The sequence below is a fragment of the Passer montanus genome, unplaced genomic scaffold (assembly GCF_014805655.1).
Source record: "Passer montanus isolate IOZ18808 unplaced genomic scaffold, ASM1480565v1 scaffold11, whole genome shotgun sequence".
NCBI lineage: Eukaryota > Metazoa > Chordata > Aves > Passeriformes > Passeridae > Passer > Passer montanus.
In genome coordinates this window covers 15,431,158-15,454,821 of record NW_024357613.1, presented here as the reverse complement: position 1 = coordinate 15,454,821, position 23,664 = coordinate 15,431,158, and the positions used below count along the sequence as shown (strand labels likewise).

General features: G+C 42.9%; 2 protein-coding genes across 3 annotated transcripts in view; one reads left to right on the top strand and one right to left on the bottom strand.

Moving 5' to 3' along the window:
• Positions 1 to 23,278, bottom strand: part of HTR1B (5-hydroxytryptamine receptor 1B) — a 39,806-nt gene extending 16,528 nt beyond the window's left edge. Inside the window, exons 1-2 of one of the 2 annotated variants that reach the window (XM_039728117.1) lie at positions 22,046 to 23,278; positions 20,021 to 21,176 (exon numbers count right to left, since the gene is read on the bottom strand). In XM_039728117.1, coding sequence (XP_039584051.1) covers positions 22,108 to 23,241 — 1,134 coding nt within the window. In that variant the 5' untranslated portion in view covers positions 23,242 to 23,278 and the 3' untranslated portion in view covers positions 20,021 to 21,176; positions 22,046 to 22,107. Of the gene's footprint in view, positions 1 to 20,020; positions 21,177 to 22,045 lie in introns of those variants that run through there. The other variant, XM_039728125.1, reaches the window with a different exon arrangement.
• LOC120511175 (collagen alpha-1(II) chain-like) overlaps positions 22,178 to 23,664 on the top strand; it is a 3,642-nt gene continuing 2,155 nt past the window's right edge. The window contains exons 1-2 of the mRNA XM_039727900.1: positions 22,178 to 22,477; positions 22,531 to 23,664. Coding sequence (XP_039583834.1) covers positions 22,178 to 22,477; positions 22,531 to 23,664 — 1,434 coding nt within the window. The remainder of the gene's footprint in view (positions 22,478 to 22,530) is intronic.

The following is a 23,664-nucleotide window of genomic DNA, read 5'->3' as shown; positions in this document are numbered from 1 at the left end:
GGGAAGACTATAAAGAAACAATCTCAGGATCTTCAGAGCTCAGGAAAGATCCAGAGAAATCTGAGGTTTTTATCCAAAACCAGCATGTCTGAAGAGTGATGTGCTGGGGTGCAGTTTGTTCAGAAAAGATCTATTTTTTCCACTGACATTAGAAAAAAAAATCTGGAGGAAAAAACCCAGAATCTTAATACTCTTTTAATAATCTGAACTTTGGTATGACAATAGAACAGCACATAGATGATGGTACAAAGCTCTTAACAATGTCACGAAACTACCAGCACAAAAAACCCCCAAGCAACTCTATTAACAATTAGCACTACTCACTGCAATAGTTCCAGCAACACATTTACTGAATTGCATGCCTGCTAATTTTGAAAAACATCTCCATATGAGACGAGAATAAAACATGACATAAAGCACACAGTTTATACCAAAAAGAGAGGACTAGCTGCTTCTGTGCTTGCCTGAAACTGTCTCAGCTAACTAAGCTCAGCAAGATGTTATAATGTTGGTTGCTGAGACTGGTTATGACTTACATAATGATATAAACTTATTTCTGAATTTCCCACTCTGTTCATGGTGTCACAATAGCTAGTTACCTGCCTTCACAGAGCCACTGGAATAACAAAACCTCTGAAGCCCATCACCACTCTCTATCCTTCTTGGAAGTAACTGTAATGGCAGACTGACACACATGGTCAGTAAGAAACTTGGGATTACATCACCCCAAAGTGATTAATCACCATTGTGTCTGCTTTCAGTCAAGACCCATTTATCATGGTTAGATATTTGCACTGGAAATTTTTGACATATACCTAATGTTAGAGAATTTAAAGTAAGTTTACAATAATTTCACCATGTTAGAATCGAAAAAGGAGGAGGAATGGAGAGAGCTTTCTTAGCTCATAGAAGTTATTAATTAGTTAGTCAAGGACTTTGTTCTAGCAAGAGACATTTGCATCTCCAAGGAGCTGAAGTAAAAATACTTATTTTAATTGAGAAGAATGATCAGATGATTTCTTTGATAATGAAGCAAAAGCATAAGTTTCAGGAAGATTAGATTTATCTGGGCTCCAGAAATATTTCTTATAAGAGACAGAACTTTGTCCAAAGGGAGTGAAAATAAAAGTATATACCATGGGACTAGCCAACTTCTCAGGGTATGCTGAAGGTCTGCTCTGCTGGATATGCCCTGACCGTGCTCCAGCTCAGTTTTGGGAGACGTAAGCACCACTCTGGTCCCCTTGGAAGTCATAGGGATGTCCCCTTAGGCTCAGAGAGATTAGGGTGTTTCTAAGGACAGTACAGAAAAGGTCACCAAAAAGACAATAGTACCACAGACATTAGCATTTGCATGTCTAGGACCATGTAAAACCTCCAGACTTATTCCTCTCCTGAGAAAAGATATTTTGTGGCATAGAAAATAGTATTGGTGTGAGAAAAGCCTACTTCCTGAGCAACAGTCACCAGCCCCATTCTTCCTGTGTCCCAGGAGCAGGAGCAGCAAGCCCCAGAGCTCTCTTGCTACGTCTGCTCAGGCTCCATCTGACTTCCACAGTGGAAGAAACCAGGCTCCACTCACTCAGCCTTAGGATGTCAAAATTAACATCTGCCTACTCCACTAATGAGCCTTGAGCGGGTGATTGAAAATGTATCGGCATCCCTAGTTTCTCATTAAAAAGGCTGCTTTTTCAGATATTAAACCTTTTATGCAGCTCTTGTTTGAATTTTCTTCAGTTCTGCATCATGCTTTCAAACTGCAGCCAGTCTTCCCGTAGCAGCTTTGCTAAATCTGCAGACATGGTCCTTACTGTCCCTCTGTTCCTCTGCCATATAACCAAGGAGACTTTGCCTTCATCTTAAAAGAGTATTGGATTGGATTGTTGTTGTTGTTTGGATTCAGTCAGGGCAATCAGGCTTATTTTGATAATTTATTGATATATCACTTTCTTAAATGCCACCTCAGTGTCTGTGTGGATGTGTCCTATTTAAAAAGTCTTTTGTATTTGTTTGGTTCTGGTGAGGCTAATGCTGCCAATCCCTTCTACCAAACAGACAAAGAAGCAGCTTGCGGAGGGAAGACCAAAGCAGTGCAAAGGCTCAGCAGCTTCAAAGTGGGGCTGGATGGCTCCACAACATAGATACTAGTCACAGAAATTGTTGCAGAGTCCATGAGAATAACAGCTCAGCCACTGCAGTGTTGCTTGCTAACTCAAGTATGGTCCAGAACTCCATCCCATCCAAATAAAAATGCAACCATTTATAGTGGTGGCACGAATATAAACTGTGTCAGGGATCCTCTTTACTTGTAGTTATATCCATAGCTAAGAGACAACATACCAGGAGGCAGAGCTTGAGAATATGGTTCTTAGGGTTAAGATAAATAAAGCATGTGCATGACAAAGAGTGCTGTCTGTGGAGATCTTTGTATCAGCTTCAATGCTTCCTCTGAGAGCTGAGAGACGCTCCAGAATATCTTGGGAGTCAAAAGCAGAGAAAAGGTAACAAAGCAGGGGGGAGGACAGAGATGGTTAAAAGCAATTAGGAACTTCCCCGCTATTCAGAAACTTGACAAAAGTTTCTTGGAGCACAGCAAAACTCCCAGTAGGAACTGCTCTTTTCTAGCTGGGAATAGATTTCTGAAAAGTTGAATAGCTCTGTAAAGCTGGCTGCACAAGGTCAGAGGAATAAGAGATATCTCTAAGGAGGGCCCTGATGTTCTCTCTTATCTTTACTTACCGTACTTTGTGCCCAGGCAGTGTCTTCCCAAAACACTGCATGACAACCCCAGAAAAGCAGCCCTGAAGACTATAGGAAGGATATGCTTTTGGAGCTCTACTGACACATGCTGAATTCAGCATCTGCAGATAGCTTTTTTTTATCCCCTCCAGCTAATTATCCGTGAATTCTAAATTTAATCACCATCAAATATTTTCATATTTTGATTAGCTCTCCTTCAAAATAATTTAAATTAAAAGTGAACCTAAGCATGTACCCTTGGGACCTGAACAGGTGTCCTCCTAGAGAAATGGTTTAAGAATAACCTACCTTGGTGATTTAAGATGACCCAGATGACTTTCTGCTGAAATAGGCACTGACATTGTCTGTTCTGGCATCGTGACTTTAGGGAAGTCAACTTTTCCTGAGGGCAGTACTTCCTACAGTGCTTCAAAAAGATCTCTGGGAGACATGCCTCACTGAGTGCTCTGACATAAGACATAGCTTTTTTACAATCAGCCAGCTTAAGTGAAAATCAGTTAAAAAAAAATCAAGTAAATAAAAAGCTCTGAAAAATCTTGTGTCCAGATCCTGAAACACAGGACCTTAGGACCAGAAGCATACATAGGATTGGACAACCAAGTAATTCAAAATCTGTACTTGTAAAATATTTGGACAGAAAGACCTCAAACCCAGTGTTTTAATCCCTTGAAATCTGGTTTATAGCTCTACTGTCTTTGTTAGGGAGGCTTTAAATATTACCATCTTATGCTATAAACTTGGTTTGTTACAGTGAAAACAGACATGCTCTTGTTCCTTTAAATCAGAAACAGGATTTGGCCATTTATATCTCTATAGACATGATTCTATGCAGGAAATTGGTTATTAAAAGGGTAGCATTGATTTAGGATGCCAGTTGTTCTTTGTGGTTGGGTCATGTATCATATGGAGCTGACGTCCAGTTTCCAGTTCACTTGGCTGCTCCTCCTTACGCACTTGCAGCACATTTGGATATCAGACAGGGTCACATTGTTTTTAGAAATAGTGGTGAAGAAGGTGTGTGAGGAACCCTGCTCTCATCCCCATTAACAGGCAGAGAAAGCAGCAGTCTAGGTTGCAGTCCTCCACAGGGACTGGGCAGGAATAGGCTCCATGTGATGCCCTTTTCATCTCTTGAGGCCCCAGATGCTGTGACTCAGATGATCACGCTGCAGATCTGTGCTGCCCATCCCAGCAGGTGCAGCTGGCAGGCAATGCAAGTCATCCCCAAAGAGAAAGCACAACAATATGTTCACCTCCTTGGTAGGCAGAGGCTGCAGGAGGAACACTACCTCTTTACACAGGCTAGTGCTGATGAGCCACAAAGTTGTAGATTTCTGTAGCTGGGGTGATAATTTTGAAGGGTTTCACAAAATACTATTTAAGAAAGGAAAAATTGTAGACAATACATTTAAACTCAGTAAACACAAACCAGATAAATGGTAGTGTCTCCACTCAAAAAAACAAAAACCAAGAAAAACGAACAAAAAAACCCCCGAACAAACAAACAGAAAAAAAAGCCAACAAAAAATCATCACTGAGATTCACTGATCTTAGACACCTCCCAGAGCAGAAAAGCATTTTATTCTTTTGTGACTTCAATTCAAAAAGAAGAAAAGGTATTGCAGCATTCCTGACACTATTGAACTTTCTGAACAAGCAATCAATAGGACTTCAGACAGCTTCCCTGCCGATCTGATGCCACTGGGGAAGGAGGAAGGACTGCTGTTCCCATGGGCCTTTGACCCTGCACTAAAGTTCAGGAGCACAAGGGCTGAGTCTGCTTTTCCCATTCCCAGAGGACTCTGCCCCAGCACAAGATGGTCCCTTCCTGTGCACTGCTCCCCTGTAATCCCTCTGCTCTCTGCAGGGGAGAGGTGAGCATGCTATCAGGGAGCAGAGGGAAGCATGGCCAGTCTGCAGCCTTTGCTCACAGCCTTGTGGAGCAGAGAGGCCTTGCAGATACTGCTGACCATCTCTGTCAGTGTAGGAGAGTGGCAGTGATTGTAAAAAGTTCTGTCCATGCAGAACAGGTCACAAGGCTGTCATTGCAGATACCCAAACCACAGCAGTATTGTGGCACTGCTGTTGTCTGAAGTCCCATGCTGTTGACACTATGGTCCTACATTCATCACCCATCACTGAGGCCACATCCAGAAGATGTCACTGATGAAATGATATAATGGAACTTGGAAGATTAAAGATTTATGCAAAAAATATTTAATTTTGAAGCTACTCTGTTCAGATGACAGCACATATGGATATAAGGTAAACAGTTTCTTGAGGTATGGAACAGATTTTTTGTAGCCTCACTATGAGATATAATAGAGCAGTATCTAAGATCTCCATTTAAGAGACATACATACATAAAGAAAAATACCTGTGCCAAACAAGCATATGTGCAACAGAGATAGGACAAAATAAAAGTGTGCTGTTGCCTCTAATGCTTTAATATCTTTCATTTTAGGGAAACTCACTCTTTACTACAACATTTTCATTATTAGTGCACCATTATCTTTCAGGGCTGTCTACAATATCTAGATGAGATTCCTCTTCCATACAAATTAATTTGTGTCTTTTGTATTCCTTTCAAAACCCTTTTGAGACAACCTCTAATAATCTTCTTGATCAAATGGCAAACCTGGTATTTAACCCACCCTATTACTGTCTCCTTCCTAGCAGCAGCATATTCTCATTTGATGTCTGTAACTTAATCTTCACACGGTTAACCTTCTCCCTCTGCAATTGCTCCTGTAGCAGAGCTCTGAAGGTGCTTATTCATCTTCTCCATGACCCAGCACTCAGCAGAAATTTTGCACCTTATTCCCTCTATGCTTTTTGCCCATAAATAAGCCATACTGGTAAATAAAAAATCATCTATCATTTTTAGGTCAGTGACCAACAGATTTATTACCCATCCATAGACGTGTCTCACTTAACTTAAGCTAAACTAATAGTCTGCTGCACTGACATTTCCTCTTAGTGCTCTGACTTAAGACTTTAAGATTAAGTGCAAAATGTTCAAAGCCAAATCCTGTCTTTCTTCCCATTACCTTTAGCCTTACCACTGGAAAGTACCACAAAGACTTATGATTGTGAATAATCTTAGATGTGACCTCCTTATCCATGTCTACCTTTCAATTCTCACTGCATAGCACTTTTTCACAGCAGAAACTTACAACCACATCACTCACTCTCTCATTACTTGCTTCCCACAATATTCGTTTCCCTGTCTTTGACAAATACCATCTTGCCTTGCTTCTAGCCTGTCAGCAGCAAAGTTAGTTTTCTTAGCTCATTGTTTTGACTGTGCCATTCTTCTCCTTGTATTCTGTAACAACAAACATAAGCTGCTCACAGAGCTTTCAAGGCTCTGTGGCTTTTCTATCCTCTCCCAGTTACTGTATTACCACATTTAAGGGCCATGTTCAGGTAATCAACCTTCCCACAGATTCTCGCCCCTCCCCTACATCTAAAAAGATCCATTTAAGTTATCCATTGGTAACTGCAGCCAGATTGCTGCCAGCCAAACTTCAAAGCCCAGCTTGCTTCCTGGATCTTTTTAGCAGGCTGAAGTGTGGAGCCACCTTTCCTACCTGAACTACAAGCCACTTGATTTGAGACTGGTCAAGCCAAAGGCTGTATTGAGGATGATTAATGGATGATAGGAGTGCTTCAGCAGATCAGTCATAGTACAACTTGCTGACCTCAAAAAGCCACAACAAAATAACTCCAAACCCAAACCACAAATATTCTTACAATTTTCCAGCTATGATCATTAGCACAAATTCATTTCAGTCATTAAAATTCAACTCCTCTCCACCAGCTACCAGTTTTCAGTATTTCCCATGGTTTGAGCACACGGTATCTTTCCAGTGATACAAATCAAGCCTCCCACTGACTCACTGGGAACATCAGTTTCTCTAGGTGACAATCCCCAAACCAAATGGTGAATGCAAACATGAGACAAAAACCTAAATAAACTTATTTTTAGGTGGAAAGAATGTAAGAGCAAGAGTTCAGCTGAAACAGAGTTATTTATTAAAAAGTATGGTTTAGAAGAAATTTGAAGGAAATATTTAATGTAAGGACTGCATAACGATAGAATGGCTAAAGCTAAATGCAACCAAAGAGAGATCAGAAAAAAAAGTAAACTGTAGGTACTGATACAAAAAAAAACCAACCCCCCCCCCCCCCCAAAAAAAAAAAAAAAAAAAAAAAAAAAACCAACAAAAAAAACAAAACAGAAAAACCAAAAAATTGTATAAGCCACCTGCTGCTTGCACCTACTCAGGGTTTGACTCATGAGCAGAGATACATTCAGGCCAGTATTACTCTTTCCTCTCTGTATCATGCTCTTCTAAAACACAAACTCTTCACTACAGATTTTTTTTCTTTCATAGATCTTCTGTAGTAGTTTTTGAGGGAAGTGCAGTAGCTAGAAAAATCTGAGTGCTTTCAGTTAGTAGCAACAAAATAAGATGTTTTATTCACTAACAAATATTTCCTTTTTGGTTTATGTGTGTGTCTGCAATCTGGCTGCAATATGTTGTTGTCCAAGTAAATATTTTCAGATGACATCCTGAATGATTTTAAACTGTCATTTATTCTTTCCTCTTTAACAAAAGATAAAATATATCATTTTTTATTATTATTATTTCTTTTAACCCTCATAATCTGCACAAATTGTTACCAGCACTGCTTTTCTATCAATAAAAAAGTGAGGTCCTCTTGACTTTCTTCTGTGGCTCTAGGTTCATGAGTTCTGCTCTTTCCAAGAATGCACTGTGTGCACCCAGGTGACACAGACATGTGACTATGCAAGTTGTGCAGTCAGGGGGATCTAAGTATGATTCTATATGATTCTGGCTTAATACTGTGACATCACTACTCACTGGAAAACTGGCACACCAGATTAACATCTCAGTTGATAGCCCTTTGAGCTTATACTATTTTGGCCCTTACAATCTCCACTTGAAATTCAGTCCTCAGCTGGGGTGATCTCTGTGATAATGTACAGAAGAGGACTGGACATGTCAGATTTTGCAGTCACAATAAATAAAGTGTAGAAGAGAAAGAAGACATAGAGAGACCAGCATGATGATTTAGAGTATTCTCAGGGGTGAGAGAGAGAGAGACTGGGTGTACAGTTAACCCCAAATGCACCATTGCCCCAAACTTACAGGTTACTCTCAGTTAAATGGTCTGGTCTCAGTTAAAAGCCATTAAGGAGCTCACCAGTCATACTTACAGCTTTTTACTGCTGGACATAGAATTTCACTTGACATCACTGGTCCCAAGAAAAATTTGTTTCCTCTCCTAAATCTTATGACAAATTGCCAAAGAACCTCTAGAGGGATTTATCCTACTGCTCTTTAGATAAGAGAAACATAATGTACTGTGTAACTCAGCAATTTTTAAAGGTGCCCAATCCCACAGTTTTCAGATTTGTAACCAGGCAGAGTAAAGAATGCTTTGCTATATGTCAGAAAACTAGCCAGGTTTATTTCTTGACATGATTATTGATTAAAACATAATTAAGAAACATAGGGTTTCAGTCATGAAATAAAGTCACAAATGATAAAATTACAATGGCATAATTAAGATTACATTTAACAAGATGTTCTCCCTAACTGAATTCAACAGCAGCTATTCATGCCCCATTTTCTCTTAGGCTTATTGAAAACTTATCCACCACCGTTGAGTTAAGATGCGATGATTTTGTCATGATAGCTCTTGCATATGCCACAGACTTCCTTTCCACACTCTCATCCAGTTGCACATGAGGAGCACAGGACAAAGGCTGAGAACCTTTCCGACTCATCTCAAAGCAGACTCTCATGTCTGGAAGAAAGTTTTCCTCCTCTTTCCTTGTGAGTGATGCCACACAACACTGAGGAACAAGGAATTACTTTACTCTTTCCCCACCTCTTCTCCCAAAGTTCCCATGAAGATTTCCACTGTATGTCTCAATTAGTGCATTTTAAAAAACATATGTAAGCCAAAGAATGGAGGAAATATTTATAGATACTGTTCATTTTTAGCTCTATTAGTCTTATTCTAAATGAATAAAAGTAGATAACAATTCGAGGAACACAGATTCAGCTTCATGCTTTAGGTTGCATGGATTTTCTTTTACCATACCAATTGTATTTGTATTGCTGGGTGCAGTATGATTGGTATATACATATATATATAAGAAAAGCAAGGATCAATGGATGAAAAGGCTTCCTTCTTTCGATTACTCTGTTCAATAGGAATACTCTTAGCAGATTCATGATTCACTAGTGGTTTAGCCTAGCAGAGAAGTCCCAGTGAATTTTCCTTAACTGTTTAGACCACGCAAAGACCTGCAGCAGCTCAACGCCCAAAAGAGAGTAGCATTTCCGAAACTAGAGGGAACAGATAAGAGCTTTGTCAGGAAGAACAAGGGAGTCAGGACTCTTCCTGGCGAGCTGAGAATGTACCTACTGCTGGAAATGATGAGCATTTGCCTAACTCAGTTAGACCCAATTGCAGAGTCGGTCTGTGTCTGGAATACGAAAAATAAAATGGGACCTGACACCTGAAACTTGGAGTTTGCCAAAAGGCAAGTGGATGTCAGCCCAGAGCAGGGATAGTTATGAGTCTCCTGTCTGAAACATGCAGAATTAAAAAGAGTGTTAAAACTAATCAAAGGGAGTGGTAGGTGTGGAGTTATTTACCGGCACCCTGCACACATGCACTTATTACTTCATTCTGTTGCCTAATGTTGACACATACATATGAAAATACTTCTGTTATAGTTAATTTGACCTTTAGAGTTTAAAATGTAACTCTTTAATGACGACACTTTTTATCCCTCTATCTTTGGCATTGCTCAAAATCAGGCTCCTGGGATACTTTAGGGATGGTATGAGAGCTTGTTACAAAGAAAACACAGCAAAGAAAGTTTTGTAGCATCCCTAAAGGTAGAGGAGAGCATGCACAAACCCTGGGAGTTCTGAGAAGCAAGTGGCACTCATACCTGAAGATCAGGGGCATCGGTATGGACTTGCAGACTAGGGGACTATTGGACTGCTCAGCCTGGTATTGAAGCCAGGCTGAACTTGCCATCACTTCCTGCATTAAAGATGGGTATTTCTGCTCAGGTTTGGGCTCTGATATCTCCTGTATTTGTCTATTTCTCAGTCAGATTGTAGGCAAATCACCAGCTACTCTCAGCATCATTTTGCACTGTATCCTGAAACATGGGAAAAGGTAGCTCACAGAAGAGAAACTTGCTTTGAGGTACTGAGAAAAGGGATGTGAGTTCTGAACCTTTAGATCTGGCCTACAACAGGCCAGAAAACAAAATCATCTGATTGAAAATCTCTGCTGTCATCTTGTATCACATTTTCTGGAACCGTGGGTGGGGTGGGAGGCTGCAACTCATCATTTTTGTTTCTGAAACACTAAGGGCCAAATCATGTGAGTACTCTGATGAATTCATGCTCCTTTGAAAAACAGCTCTCCTAGAACTGACACAAACATATTCTTTAAAGTAGAGGATGATAATAATACTTATTTTACCAAAAGAAGATTGGTATCATTGGCCTCCTTAATAGAGGAGATCTAAAGCACAGAGTTACTCAGGGACACTTAGGAGGTCAAAACCAACCCAGTGTTCCTTCTGTTTCCACGCCTTGTTGGCAGTCCCTCTTGGGCAGCAAAGTGCCACAGGGCCTGAGGGCCCCCATGGGTGGGGCAGTGCCCATGAGATGGGTGCTGTGCCATGGCCTTGGTGCCAGGGAAGAGCACTGCAAAGCACAGCCTGGGCAGCCACTGGGGCTAGCTAAGACTTGGGTCCCCTTGGGAAGGCGAAGAGCAGCAACACACAGGGAGCAGAACAAAAAATATTTTCCTGGGGTCAGAGGTCTCAGTGGTATGAGGAGAGATTGCCTCACACTGAATCTGAGCATTTCAAGGAAAAATGAAATTCATTTAATATCTTACATGCAGTGAGGATGGGAAAGTGAGCTGTTAGGCTGCTCATCGAGGTCAAGCAACATAAAAGTACTTATGTGTCTATTGTTTCTTTTGATCACAACATTTTGAAGTGTCCAGACACTCAAACACAAGGCTTGTTTGTACTAAACATCAGCTGTCCTTCAGAGAAGCCCTGTACTCTGCCTCTGCCAGATGCTGACTAAATGAAGGAAAAAGCATTTTTCTCTACCTTCCTTATTCCTGGGCTGCTTGCCAAGTCCTTTTCCAAATCCTCGTGACTCTCTCTCGAGAAATGGGAGCTGCTTGTGCCTCTTCCCCAGGAGCAGCAGGAGCCATCTCGGGCACCCCGCTGACCCAGGATGGGCAGCTGTGGCAGCAACTCAGTCCCAGTCCTGCCCCTGCCAGCACCCCACAGGCCCTTCCCAGCCTAGTGTGGGGCTGCCTGGCTCTGTGCACCAGCTCCTGAACTCCATTAGTCCCACGGAATCTTGCCAGCCCCTCTGTGGTGTGCAACCTGCAGCCCAAGAGCAGCTGACTGGAGGCTACGGCTGCTTTCACCCCTGAGTGCCCAGAGCTTTCTGGACAGAGAGCTGACTGATTTACAGATGTAATATCACTGTCTACTGGCAGCCAGGGGTCTAAAATCCTTCCCAAATAGTGATGTTTGGTCACTAATGGAGACCATGATCCCTCAGTCAAAGGGAGTGGTATATCCTCCACTGCCTCCAGCAGCCTTTTATGCAGTACATGAAAGTAAAATTGCAGTAATTTCAGATATTAAAGGAAATAAATACATGCCAAAATGAACTCCACAGCAGTACTGAACTACTGTACTTCTTTACCAATATAGTGGGTCTGAAAATATGAAATTTTGAGCTAAATGAGACTTTGAGCCCTGAAAGTTTTCCTTGGGACTTAGGAAGTATTCATGTTGATACATGCAGGGCCCTCAAATAAAGAACTGCTGTCACATTCAGGGAATCTTTTACAGAAGATATAATTTTCCTTGCCAGTATCAGTACTTCTTTGCATTACTTCTTTCCCAAAATCTTCAGTTTCATAAGTAATTTTTTAGAAACATATATTTGGAAACGGAAGGACACAAGTCTTTGATTTGAAAAAAGTAGCTTCAAAAACCTCAACCTTTCAAACAACTGAAAAGATCACTTAGGATTACTTTAAAAGCATTAAAAAATCTCCACTTTTTTTTTTTTCACAGAACTCTCTGCAGCTATATACAGTTATATGAACCCCAGTATTGCTCCTCTGCTTAGGAACAGCTGCTTCATTAAACACCAGGGAAAACACTGTATCACTCTTTCTACTGTCTTTTTAATATCAGGTCTCAATTCTTATTGTCTCCAGCCAATTCAAGGATTTAACCCACATATATTACCCAGGCAAAAATCATACAAGCAAAGGAAGTTAAAAGAATGTGAAGAACCTCCTTCTATTAAATGAACTAGTAACCATACAGCTTGGAAAAAGCCTGGTGGAATCCCTTTAGGATCTTACCCTAAGACTGATTAAAGGAACTCAATTATATCTGCTGACAAACCACTCAGAATATTTTGTGAACTGTAACTGAAGTGTGACTGAAACTTGTCATTCAGGCAGAAATCAATTCACTGTTCCTACAGCAAAATGTAAAACTCCCAGTACTAGTAACTTTTATTTAATTGAAATAAACAACTTCAATTTTAAAGACTAGCTGGGCAAGAATATCCTACAGGGTGTTGACAACCAACTTCTTTCTGTGGAAGCTGACTTACAGTAGCGCCAATTTATGAACTAGTGAGAAGGTCTGTGATTTAATTAAAAACAGAAGAGATAAAATCCTTCCTTCATAAATGAAAGCTAATGCTCTCTAATTGTGTATAGCTGAATAAGAATACAGAACAGCATGGGTGAGCCTTCTTTCCTTACAATACCCTGGAGTCTCTAGTTCTGGGAAATTGCACAAAGACTAATTTTTTTTTTAATATTTCATTCTTGTGTATGTCTAGAGATCTGCTTAATAATCCAGAGTAACAGGAACTGGGCCCTGTATTTTCAAAGAAGTCTCCCAGCTCCAGAAACCTCATTGTTGGATGCCTAATGTGATGCTTCCTTTGAATGCAATCATTACTGTACCATCCAGCATCCATTTTTTTGGCTGCAACTTTACGCATAACAGAGGAGAAATGTCTGGAAAATTGTCAGAATAGTCAAGTGTCTTAATTCTTCTCCACCTAATGCAGAAGAAGGGCGGGATGGGCTGGGGAATCAGTATTCATCAATACAACTCAAGAGAAGAAAAACATCAGAAATGCTTCCTTTCCTGGAGATTTTCAGACCCAGTGGAATCAAACCAAGCAGAATTGCATTTAGAGATGTTGATTCCTGCAATAATTGTTGTACTCTGGATGTTCCTTGCCGTGATGTGGAATTGTCCTTGCATGGTACAAAGAGGAAGCCTCAAGTACCATCTCAGCTATCTTGGCAGCTGGAATATGAGATTCCTTGTGTCCAAATGAGGCTACAGACACACTCTGAAGACATTCTCTGTTTTACTGAATGTTTTCTACTCTACTATATGATTTTTGAGGCAGGTTTGACCTCTTGTAGCATGCAGGATACAGAACACAGAATTTACATGTTGAAGCAATGCTGTCTTCAGCCTTGTTTTCTATATGCAATCTATATGCAATCCTTTTTTTGCTCTTTTGACTGTTTTCACAGAGAAGTGTTCCTAGTGTGTCTAAAAAAAAAGTCTTCATGATTTCATTGTGCATCTGTAAGTGGATTTTTTTCCCCATATAACATTATTTTGCCCTTCTCAGCATCACTTGTCTTTGTTCACTGATTTTCCAAGCCTCTCCAGTGAGAATGTTAATATTCTGTGTCTCATATACATACATCTGTGGGACTTGGCTGTTGTCCAAGATGAGGACAGTGCTTCTCCCAAAGGTTCCTGTGAAGCCCCAGATCACACACTTGAGATCATCTTTTGCTCTTTTTTGAAAGCAAGGAAGTTATTAGTTTTTTGTTTTAGCTGCATGTAAATATACTGCTGAGAAGTATATTTAAGCATGTGAGTACATTACCCAAGCACCAGTACTTGACCAATGCCTCACTGGCAATCTCATAAGGAACTAATAGTGGCTCCTTCTAAAATTTTAGCCAAAGCACAAGTATAAATAAATGAAAGAGACTGATTAACTTATCATGATGACTCCTTCAATCATCTTCTCCATTAGTGTGGATCAAAGTACAGAACCTTTACAAAGGCACTTCAGATCTAGCTGTCTGATATAAAGGATCTAAACCCAGGAGATGAATAATCCGTTTTTTATCTGACACAAAAAGACCATTATGTTTCAAGGTCCCAAAACAGAGAATAGCTCTGAAATACTCATTTGTGAGTTGCTGAAGATTGTTTAGTGGCTATCTAAATAATCACACTTTGCCTGTGGTGTCTATACATTCATTCAGCATGAAGATTTCACAAGAGATTTTTTATGCTCTTGCTGTATTTTAGTAGGTAGTTTCTGACATCATAATTAGCTCAAATTAAATTATACATTTAGTCTTCTGACATCTGGAACAGTGGCTTCCAGCTATTTTCCTTCTATTTTTTTCCTGAAAGAAAGAAAATATTAGGCTGCATGGTAAAAAGCTTATCTGCAAGCTCACAAAGGAGCACAGGGACAATGGCAGCTGAGGCAAGCCAAGTAATATCCTCCCTCAGCTCCTCCCAGACCCATCATGGAGGGGCCAAAGGGCCATCAAAGACCCATCTCCACAAGCCCAGAAGAGCAGAGAGGCACAGTGGCAGGCAGTTCTAGGGGACACAAGCACCTGTGTCCAGGCATAAAACCCGTAACAAGGAGTCAACATGAGTACTTTTAGAACTGGAGGAGATTATTCCCAATGGATATGGGATGCATTATGAGATGCAGGGGAAGAGTATTTGGAGATTTAGAATCCAATCTTTGGTGGAGAAACCAAAGCTGAGGAATGGGTGGGCTTAAGATAATTTGCAGAGGAACAAGTTTAGGAACAAATGACAGGATGAGCGATAAAAGCAGAAAGGGGGCTGGCGCTGTGTAAATGGATACCAAAGGCTGTTTGGTATCAATTGCCAGGACATATCCTGTGTCTCTATCTCGTGTGCGTAAGTGTAGCAGAAGATCTAAAAGCCAGTAACTGCAGTGGGCTTGTGGGTGGGAGGAGCTGCATGTCTGGAGTGCAACAACTGGCGAGGGCAACGTGAGTAAGTATGTGATCACTTGCAAAGATTAAGTCAGAGTAGCCAGAGTGGGTGAGGTGTCCTGGAAGCTGGGTGCATGCATGTGTGTCTGTGTGCTTCTGTGACATCCCTACTGGGTGCATGTGCACATGTGCATGAACGTGTGCTCGTGTGTGTTTGTGCAATGATCTGTACCAGCAGCTGCAGTGGGGCTGCAGCACTGGGGACTCATGTGACCAGGTGAAAAAAAATGGACACTAGGATTTGGTATTTGAGCCCAGATGCTGGAAGCATCCACCCTATGCAAATATGTAGAGGTATATATATATATATATATATATATATATTTATATAATTATTACTGGACCTCCAACCTGATTAGCCAGAGAGGTGAGGACACGAGGCCATCAGGTCTGTTTGTGTTGGTGTGAGCACTGAGAGCCTCTGTCTGTGCTGATGATGTCTGTGCCTTGCAATGAGTATGTGTTTGTCTGTGTGTTTTGCACATATATCCATTTCTGCATGTGCCTGGGGAAACATGCTCAGCCTCACCACTGACTGGACCTGGGGCATGGAGCTGTGCAGCCCCACCTCTACGAGGCCACTGGATTTGGCTGCCCTAACATTGTTCTCCCAGCAGCCCAATCCACGGCCATGCAGCTCCCGTGTCAGAGCTGCCCTGAGCCAGGACCACTCAGATCCACGGCAGAGAGAGCCCGTGGGGCCTCCAGGAAATGCATGTTCCTTCACCATCTCTCACCTATACACCACTCCTTTGAATCTTTCTGGACCAAATTAAATGCAGAGTTTTGGTATGTCCCTTGTGAGTCAGACAGACCCGTTCCAATATGAACTAAGCACTGATGCTTTCCTTCTGCTGCATAAACACCTGGCTGTTCTCTACATCTGCACTAGTTTCTGGTCCAGCTTCCATCATATCTGCATATTCTAAATATAACTTAGATTCTTCTAGGAACCAAATTCAGGGAAAACCAGCCTTGCCCTGTAGAGAGGAACAAGAACCTTGCTTGCTTTGCACTAATTCTCTTAAATGTACTTATCCCAATATTCCTTTTGAAAACAATATATCTTTTCAGAGACTGGATATTAGAGGACTGAGTCCAAATGAGATTTACGTTCTAAGCACAACAAACAAGTAGGAAATGGCATGAATTGAAATTTCACATCTACAGGGAAAAAAGTAGTGTATGCCTTAATGTAAAAGCAGTCATGAATGCATTAAAAAATGTTAATTTGAACATATTTGGGAATATCAAGATTTCTAGAAATTTTGTTATACAAGTAATATTATAAAAGTGGCACCTCAGAAGGAAAATTCTAATTTAATTTTCACTTTTCTGAATTCTGGAAATATATTTATTATTTTTGCCCCATTCAGCCCTAAACATGTTCCCGAAATCTCACATAACATCATTAATGCTTATATTTTCCAGATTTTGTTTTTTCCTGTTGTTCTTATTTTTGCCTTAGTTCTGCATAAGGAAAGAAATATCAAAAAGGAGTTGTTTTACATAATCACCCCCTGCTCATGTCTTTCCTATTTTTCCACGATCATTCAGCCTAAAAGATAGAACATATGATTACTCAGTGAAAGCCCTGCAGCCATGAACTCCATCTGTTTGTAGCCCTCTAAGTATTATCTGTATAAAGATAATAAAAAAGTCTTGTTCCTTTATAAGGATGACTGCAAGTAGTTTGATCTATGAAAAAAATAATAAAGATTTTCTTTCTCCAGCTCTTGAAAATGACTCAGTATGAGATTTTGATCTCTATATTGTGAATTTGATATCCTGTGGATCTCCTCCCCATCTCATCTATTGAGTTGCTTGTTGTATTACATCTTTCAAGATTAACACGTGATTGATTAAGAAGCCTCATTTTCTGCTTGCTTTTCTATATGATTATTCTGTGCTTAAATGTTTCAAGCTCATTATCAGCCACACTCACTGCAGTAGGAGAGTTCACCTTAACTGCTTCTGTATTATAGGTACAAACTGCTGGAATGTAAATAACTCTTAATATGAACGACTAATTGTTGTGTACTGACACAGAGGGGTGTTTAGGATATATCTCAAATTCATTTGGTTCCTCTAATGACAAAAAAAGTAACCAACACACAAAATGAAGTTGGAATCTACTTCATTCCGTAACTGAACACCTTACATGTGTCTGGGCATGGTTCTTTCTGAAACTGCCCGCTCACCTGTGTGCTGTGGTCATGAGATATTGGAGCAGTAACCTTAGTTTTTTCCTTACACACTGGTCAAGGCTTGGAGATTTTTGATGACTTCCTTGAAGTCTTTCTTTGCTCTAGCCTCTCTTTGGTGTTCTTCAATCTCTGCTACATTTCAATTTAAAAGGAATTTTACTATTTGTTTGCAGAATTGCTCTCGGCCACATTGCTCAACCTGATTTGCTGCTACAAACCACAAATGCTTCTCCAATGTTACTACTACTTGTCATTTTCACTTTGCTTCCAGAAAGAATAGCTTTAGACTGATCTGGATTTTCACGTGAAAGTGCTTAATTCTGACAATATCTAGTCCTTTCTGACCAAGAGAACACAGGGGCAGCATTTTCAAGTCAGAAAGCACTTGGAGTGCTCTCCTGATGGATTGCAGAGTGGCTTTTTGCAGGCAGGCGCAACGGAGAGTGGAAATCAGCTTCTCCAAATGGAGTTGTCCCTACACTACATGGCCCAGCTGGAGGTTGAAGGCTAGGGCAGCTTCCTCAAATGCTTTAGCAAGGAATATGGTGTAAATACCTAGACATTTAGTGGAGAGCCCTTTTATCACATGGAGACTTGGCACATTAATCAAAGGTAATCTCTTCATCCTGTTCACTCAGAAAAGGCAGAACTTTGTTGGCTGCTGCATGGCCATATTAAGGTTAATTGCAAGGGATTTCCCCTCTTGATTTCTACATTCTGTGTTTTATTAACTGGAAAAGTGAGAAATGCCTCTTAAATAAAACTGAGGATTACTAGGAAAATAGTGCAGCTATGAGGCTGCAAACAGCTGCTCCCACAATGGCAACTACTGCTGACTGCTATGTGTCTCACAGCACCTGGAGTCAGCAACAGTCACACACACATCCCTTACCGTGAAATGTGGCAAACACGAGGCTTGCAAGTGTGTGTTCAACTTCAAACCTCAGCGCCCAGCAGAGATTTGTATCAAAAGTATCATTTGAGTGTCTGAACCCAAGGCAAGAAATAGATAAAAGAAAGGCATGCTGCTTCTGTAATGAAAGACTGGAACAGCATGGGTTTAGGCACCTTTAGAGTTTACCTGCAGTCATGAAGAGGCTCCCATGAGAAAATACCCAGAGGCAGGTTTCAACAAGCCATTTCCACAGGAATACAGATATAGGGTGGACAGAAAGGACAACCTCTCCTAGTAAAAATTTCAGATGCTCCATCCTCCCAGAGGCAGAGTGCGGTGACCAGGCACAGCAAGGGAGCAGAGAAGGACGGCAAAATTCTCAGACCTCTTCAGAGAGAGTCAAAACTTTACCACCACATCCCTCAACATCTTTTAAAATCTAGGTTTAACCAGGACACACTCTGCCAGTCACAGAGATGCTAAGCTCACACAAGAGACTCTTCCCACCCTAAAACACTCTACGTGAATCTTGGAACAGGCTTTACATATTTATATTTTCTGTCACTGAGCAACATTTGCCCTACATTTCTTCTCTTCCACATGTAACAAACGTGTGTCTTCACTCTCCCTGTCCCCGTGTGAATGGTTTTCTGAAGTAGATACTGCTGCTCCAGTGGCACAGGGCCTTTAACTACCAGGTACCTCTTCAGGGCTCGAGTCAGCCTCTTCTCCTCTGTCCCCAAGCCACTCAGGGCAGATTCCACACTGACTGTCCTCCCAAGAGCAAGCATGGCTGTCTGTTTCCTTGTACAGAAAGTTCAGAGCCTCAGAATAAACTCAGAATGGTATTTTCCTGATGAATTAGCTTCTCAGCAAAATCCTCACATCACAAGAGGGAGCTGGGAGTATTTGCTGCCCATTGCTGAAGATGAAGGTGTACTCCAACAGTGCGAGGAACCTGAAGTCCAATTCCTGAACCACCATGCTCTCAAAGCCCCCTAACTCTGTAAAACTGACAGAAAACTCAACTCTCTGGAAATGCTGGAATACTCACTTGAAATCTCATTTTCCATTTTTCACACATGTAAGAAGCCCAGTGAGAAAGAATTTGGGGTAAACAAAATTCCTTCTACAAGATCAAAAAAAGACAAATGAGAATTGGTGAAGCATTGTTTTATGCCATCTTCCTTGTTTCTTTTCACACCATATATGCAAAAAAATCCTTAAATTTAAAATTATTATAGGCATTTCAAACAAATAAGATGACATTTTAGAAAATTCCTCTTATCCCGTTTGTCTTTAATAAATTAAGAGGGTACTTTCTAGAACCATAGTATAGTAGTTCTCTTTTTACAGGTATAAATTTCAAGGCAATTCTTTTGGATTTCTTCAAATTACTGAAAATGTTTATTTTCCACTGCTTCAATTTGTATCTTAGAGAGTTCCTCCTGCCTATGATCGGTAGAAGCACAAAGGGTCACGCACTTGCTGGACTATCCAGTTAAGTAAGTCCTTATTACTTAAATAACTCTCTGAAGAATAGCAGGCAGATAAATCATGTAAGATTTTTCCAGTTTTTTAACAACCCCCATCTAGAATACATACACACAGCTTTAAAAGAACAGTGACTACACTATCCACCAGATGCTAAAGTAAGTTTTGTTTGCTTTTAAAGGAGTAAGAAAAATATTTGTGGAAAAAACCTAAACATTTTTTCTGACATTATATGAAAATAGTAATAATTATACCTAACAGAACTAGCTACAATGAAAGTAAAGCTGCCTGTTAAAAAACTGACAACCAATTGAAGCTTGTAATTTCAACCTTCATCAACTGCTTTCTTGAGTGACTCATCAAATCAGTGTTACCTAAAAAGTCAATACTGAGAAAGAGGGTAAACCAATAAAAACTCCTTTCAGTCACACAGTTGCTACCACTCTTGAGAACACAGTCAAGCGTTTTATTGTTTATACTCATTTTCATTTACACATAAGAGGAACAATCAATGCAGTTCTATCACAGCAGGTGGACCATGTCCTGAAACTCTGCTGAATACGCATAGACCTGTCTTAAGGTCCAATCAGGAGAAAAAAATAACAAAAGAAAAAGAAAACAAAAGAAAAGAAGGAAAACAAAAAAACATGGGGGGGGGAGTAGGGAAGCAAGAAATTTCACTAACATCAGTTAATTCATGATTCATGAGTATTTATTTTGCAGGTGAAATAGCTCTTCTGAAAGAGCAAACTGCTTCACTTCTTTACAAAATACACTAAATAATGTTAAGTACTTAGAGAATTCTAAATTTCGCAGTTGTTCATGCGGTAAGGGTGTGCAACCGACACAAAATGGAAAACATGGTTACAGCATCAAACTGCTACTCCTATTCCCAGCTGGTTTATGGAAAAGGTCATCAGACTTCTTGATTTCTGCTCTTATGGAGTAAAATCAAGAAGTATTTCCTGTTTAAAGGCAACTATGAGGACAGACTACAGATATGCAGTGCAGTTGAACAGGTCTACAACTCTTGTTTCTAGAGCATTTGCATTTACTATTGTTTTGAAATACAAATAAAACTTTTGCACACTGTCACTTCTCACACATGTTCAGCTGAAGGAGTCATTTACAGAATTTACTGTGATGCTCCTACTTTAAACGTGAGTTTGTCTCCTCTTGGCCTCATGGGTGAAGAGAGCAACTCTTTCCACTGAAAGAAAGAAATTACAGGTGTGCAGAAGTACAACTATGCTACCAACACAGACAGAGACAACTGTGCTCTTGTGCACACCCCTACAACCAGCTGGAGAACAAATTAAGACGTTAAGTCTGCAAAATAAATGGAGTTTACTCTCAAACTTTTTTTTCTTCATTCCAGATGAATTATAGACCTTGATTCGAGGCTGCCCTCATTTTTTTTTTTTTTTTTGCAACTGATCTGCGTGCCTATTGGAACAGCATCTCTGCCAGAGTCATTACACTGAAACGCAGAGCTGAGCAGTTTGGTGGCAGAATGTATTGACGTTTTTGCAGCATCATGAGTCTGGCAACTGGGCTTGGGGAAGTTTCAAGCAGTGGGTCTTTACAATAGCAACTTGATTCTGCAGACAAAAAGCAAAAGATTGGCAGAATTATTACAGTATCACAATAAAGGCATGTATGCATTCTGCAGAACGTGGCGCTGAGTTTAATGAGGAGCTGGCAGCCACTGCTGTCAAGGGGCGCGGAAAGGTAAAGCCCTTCCGCGTGTGAAAAGACACACCGAGGTGTCCAGTCTCCCACGGAGGCTAAGGGACAGCTTTCCCCTCGGGACGCCTGCTCGCAGCCGGCTCCGCTCCCGCAGGAGCAGCCGGAGCCGTGAGGAGGCAGAAAGAAGTAGGGCTGGACTTTGTCAGCAGCCTTCATCTGGGGCCTATCCTACCTCCCTTCCTCGCCAAAAAAATCCAAAACAAACCAAACCCAAAAGCAAAAAAACCCCCACTAACAAAAACCATCATGCCGCTGGTTCCGGGGCCTCATCGGCTCCCATCCAAAGGGGCTGCACGCCCAGCGGTGCCTGCGGCTGCCGGCGGGGCCGGGAGGCGGCACCGGGGACGCGCCGCGGGCGGGGACCGGCCCGGCGCTCTCCGGGGAGCTCGGCTGCGGGCTCGGACAGCGAGCGCCGTTCAGCACTAATTGGCCGAAACACCGGTATTAGCATACGAAATGGCGGCAGATTGGTTTAATAGGTGGAATAAAAAGCAGATTGCCGTTGAGTCACTCCCTGCGATCTGGGGTGGGGTGGGGGGGGGACGGGACACACACAGCTTGTGAAATGTCAGGAGCGCGCAGCATCCCCAGCGCTCGCCGCCACTTGCGAAGGGTCTGAACACCAGCTCTTTGTGGGGTGTTCAGCCCCATGTCCACCCCCCGCCTCCTCCCGGCCCGAGGCGCCCCGGCTCTCCGGGCAGGGCGGGGTGCGCGCACCTACCTGTGGCGCCGGGCGCGGGCGTGCATGGGGGCTGCCCCGGGGAGCACATCGCATTCAACATTTCAGCCTGTGCATCGGAAACGTATGAGTTTGTGGAAAGCTTGTTTGAAGTCTTCGTTAGACATAGTATAGATGACGGGGTTGATGAGGGAGTTGAGATATCCAAGCCACGTGAAAAAGTCAAAGATGGCCATGTGGAACCAGCAAGCGTCCTTGCAAATAGGCATCACCAAGCTGATGATGAAAAAGGGCAGCCAACACACGATGAAGGCTCCTAAAATAATCCCTAAAGTCTTTGTAGCTTTCCGCTCTCTAGCGGCCGTCAGCTTCTTTTTCTCCAGCAGGGCGTCCGAGACCTTCACCTTCACCTGGTTCATGTACACGGGGGAGCCCGTTTCGCTGGATCCCTCGGGAGCCTTGGAGTTTATGGACGTGACTGAAGAGGTCGACCCCGGGGAGTCTGTAATTAACTGTGCCCGCGTTAGTCTTTTACCTGCTTTCTTTGGCGTCTGCTTCAAAATCCGCGACCTGGCTTCCACGTAGATCCTCCCGTACAGGGCTATGAGCAGCAGAGTGGGGAAGTAGAAGGCTCCTACTGTGGAGTACACGGTGTACAGGACGTGGTCCGTGTTCACCACACAGTTAGATACTTCCTCAGCCTTCGCCTGCCGCCAAAACAAAGGGGGCATGGAGATGCAGATGGAGAAGATCCATACCAGTGCGATCATGCCCGCTGCCCGCTTGGGAGTCCGTTTCGTGGAGTACTCGACGGCGTCGGTGATCGCCCAGTAGCGGTCCAGGGCGATGACACAGAGGTGCAGGATGGACGCCGTGCAACAGGTGATGTCCGAGGACAGCCAGATATCGCAGACGATCTGACCCAGCGTCCACCTGCCGGTCACAGTGTACATGGTGCTGATGGGCATGACAAGGATGGAGACGAGGAGGTCGGTGACGGCCAACGAGGCGATCAGGTAGTTGGCCGGCGTGTGGAGTTTCCTCGTCTGGTAGACCGTGGCGATGACAAAGGCGTTGGAAAGCACCGTGGCCAGGGTGACCAGCGCCAGGACGACGGCGAGCACGATCTTCCCGGAGAGAGGGGTGGCATCTTGGTAAACCACTTCCTCGGCGCTACAGTTTCGGTAAGAGTCGTTGGCGGAGCCCAACTGCGCCCGGCAGGGGCCGGCCGGCTCCATCCCTCCGCGGCCGCCGCCCCCGCAGACGGCGGGGCTCGGCGCGGCACGGCGGGGCCGCTACCCTGGCAGGACCCCGTCGGCGCCGGGGAAGGGCTGCAGCATCGCCGCGCCGGCACCACCTCCCCGCCCGCCTGCCCGCCCTTCCGGGAGCTCCGAGCGGGCTCCGCGGAGCCTCACTCCCCACGGGCGAGGGAGCCGGGCAAACCGGGGGCCAGGCGCGCCCGCTCGCCCCGGCAGCTCATCGCCCCGCCGCCTGCCCGCGGAGCGCGGCGAGCCCCGGACATGGGGCTCCCGCCCCGGCCGCCCCTAAGCGCAGCCCGGCCGCCCGCGGCTGCACACCGTGTCTCGACGGGCGCGGCGGCAGCGCCGCATGCCCGCGGGCGGCGGCCTCGCCCCCCGGGCTGCGGGCGCGACGGCGGGGGC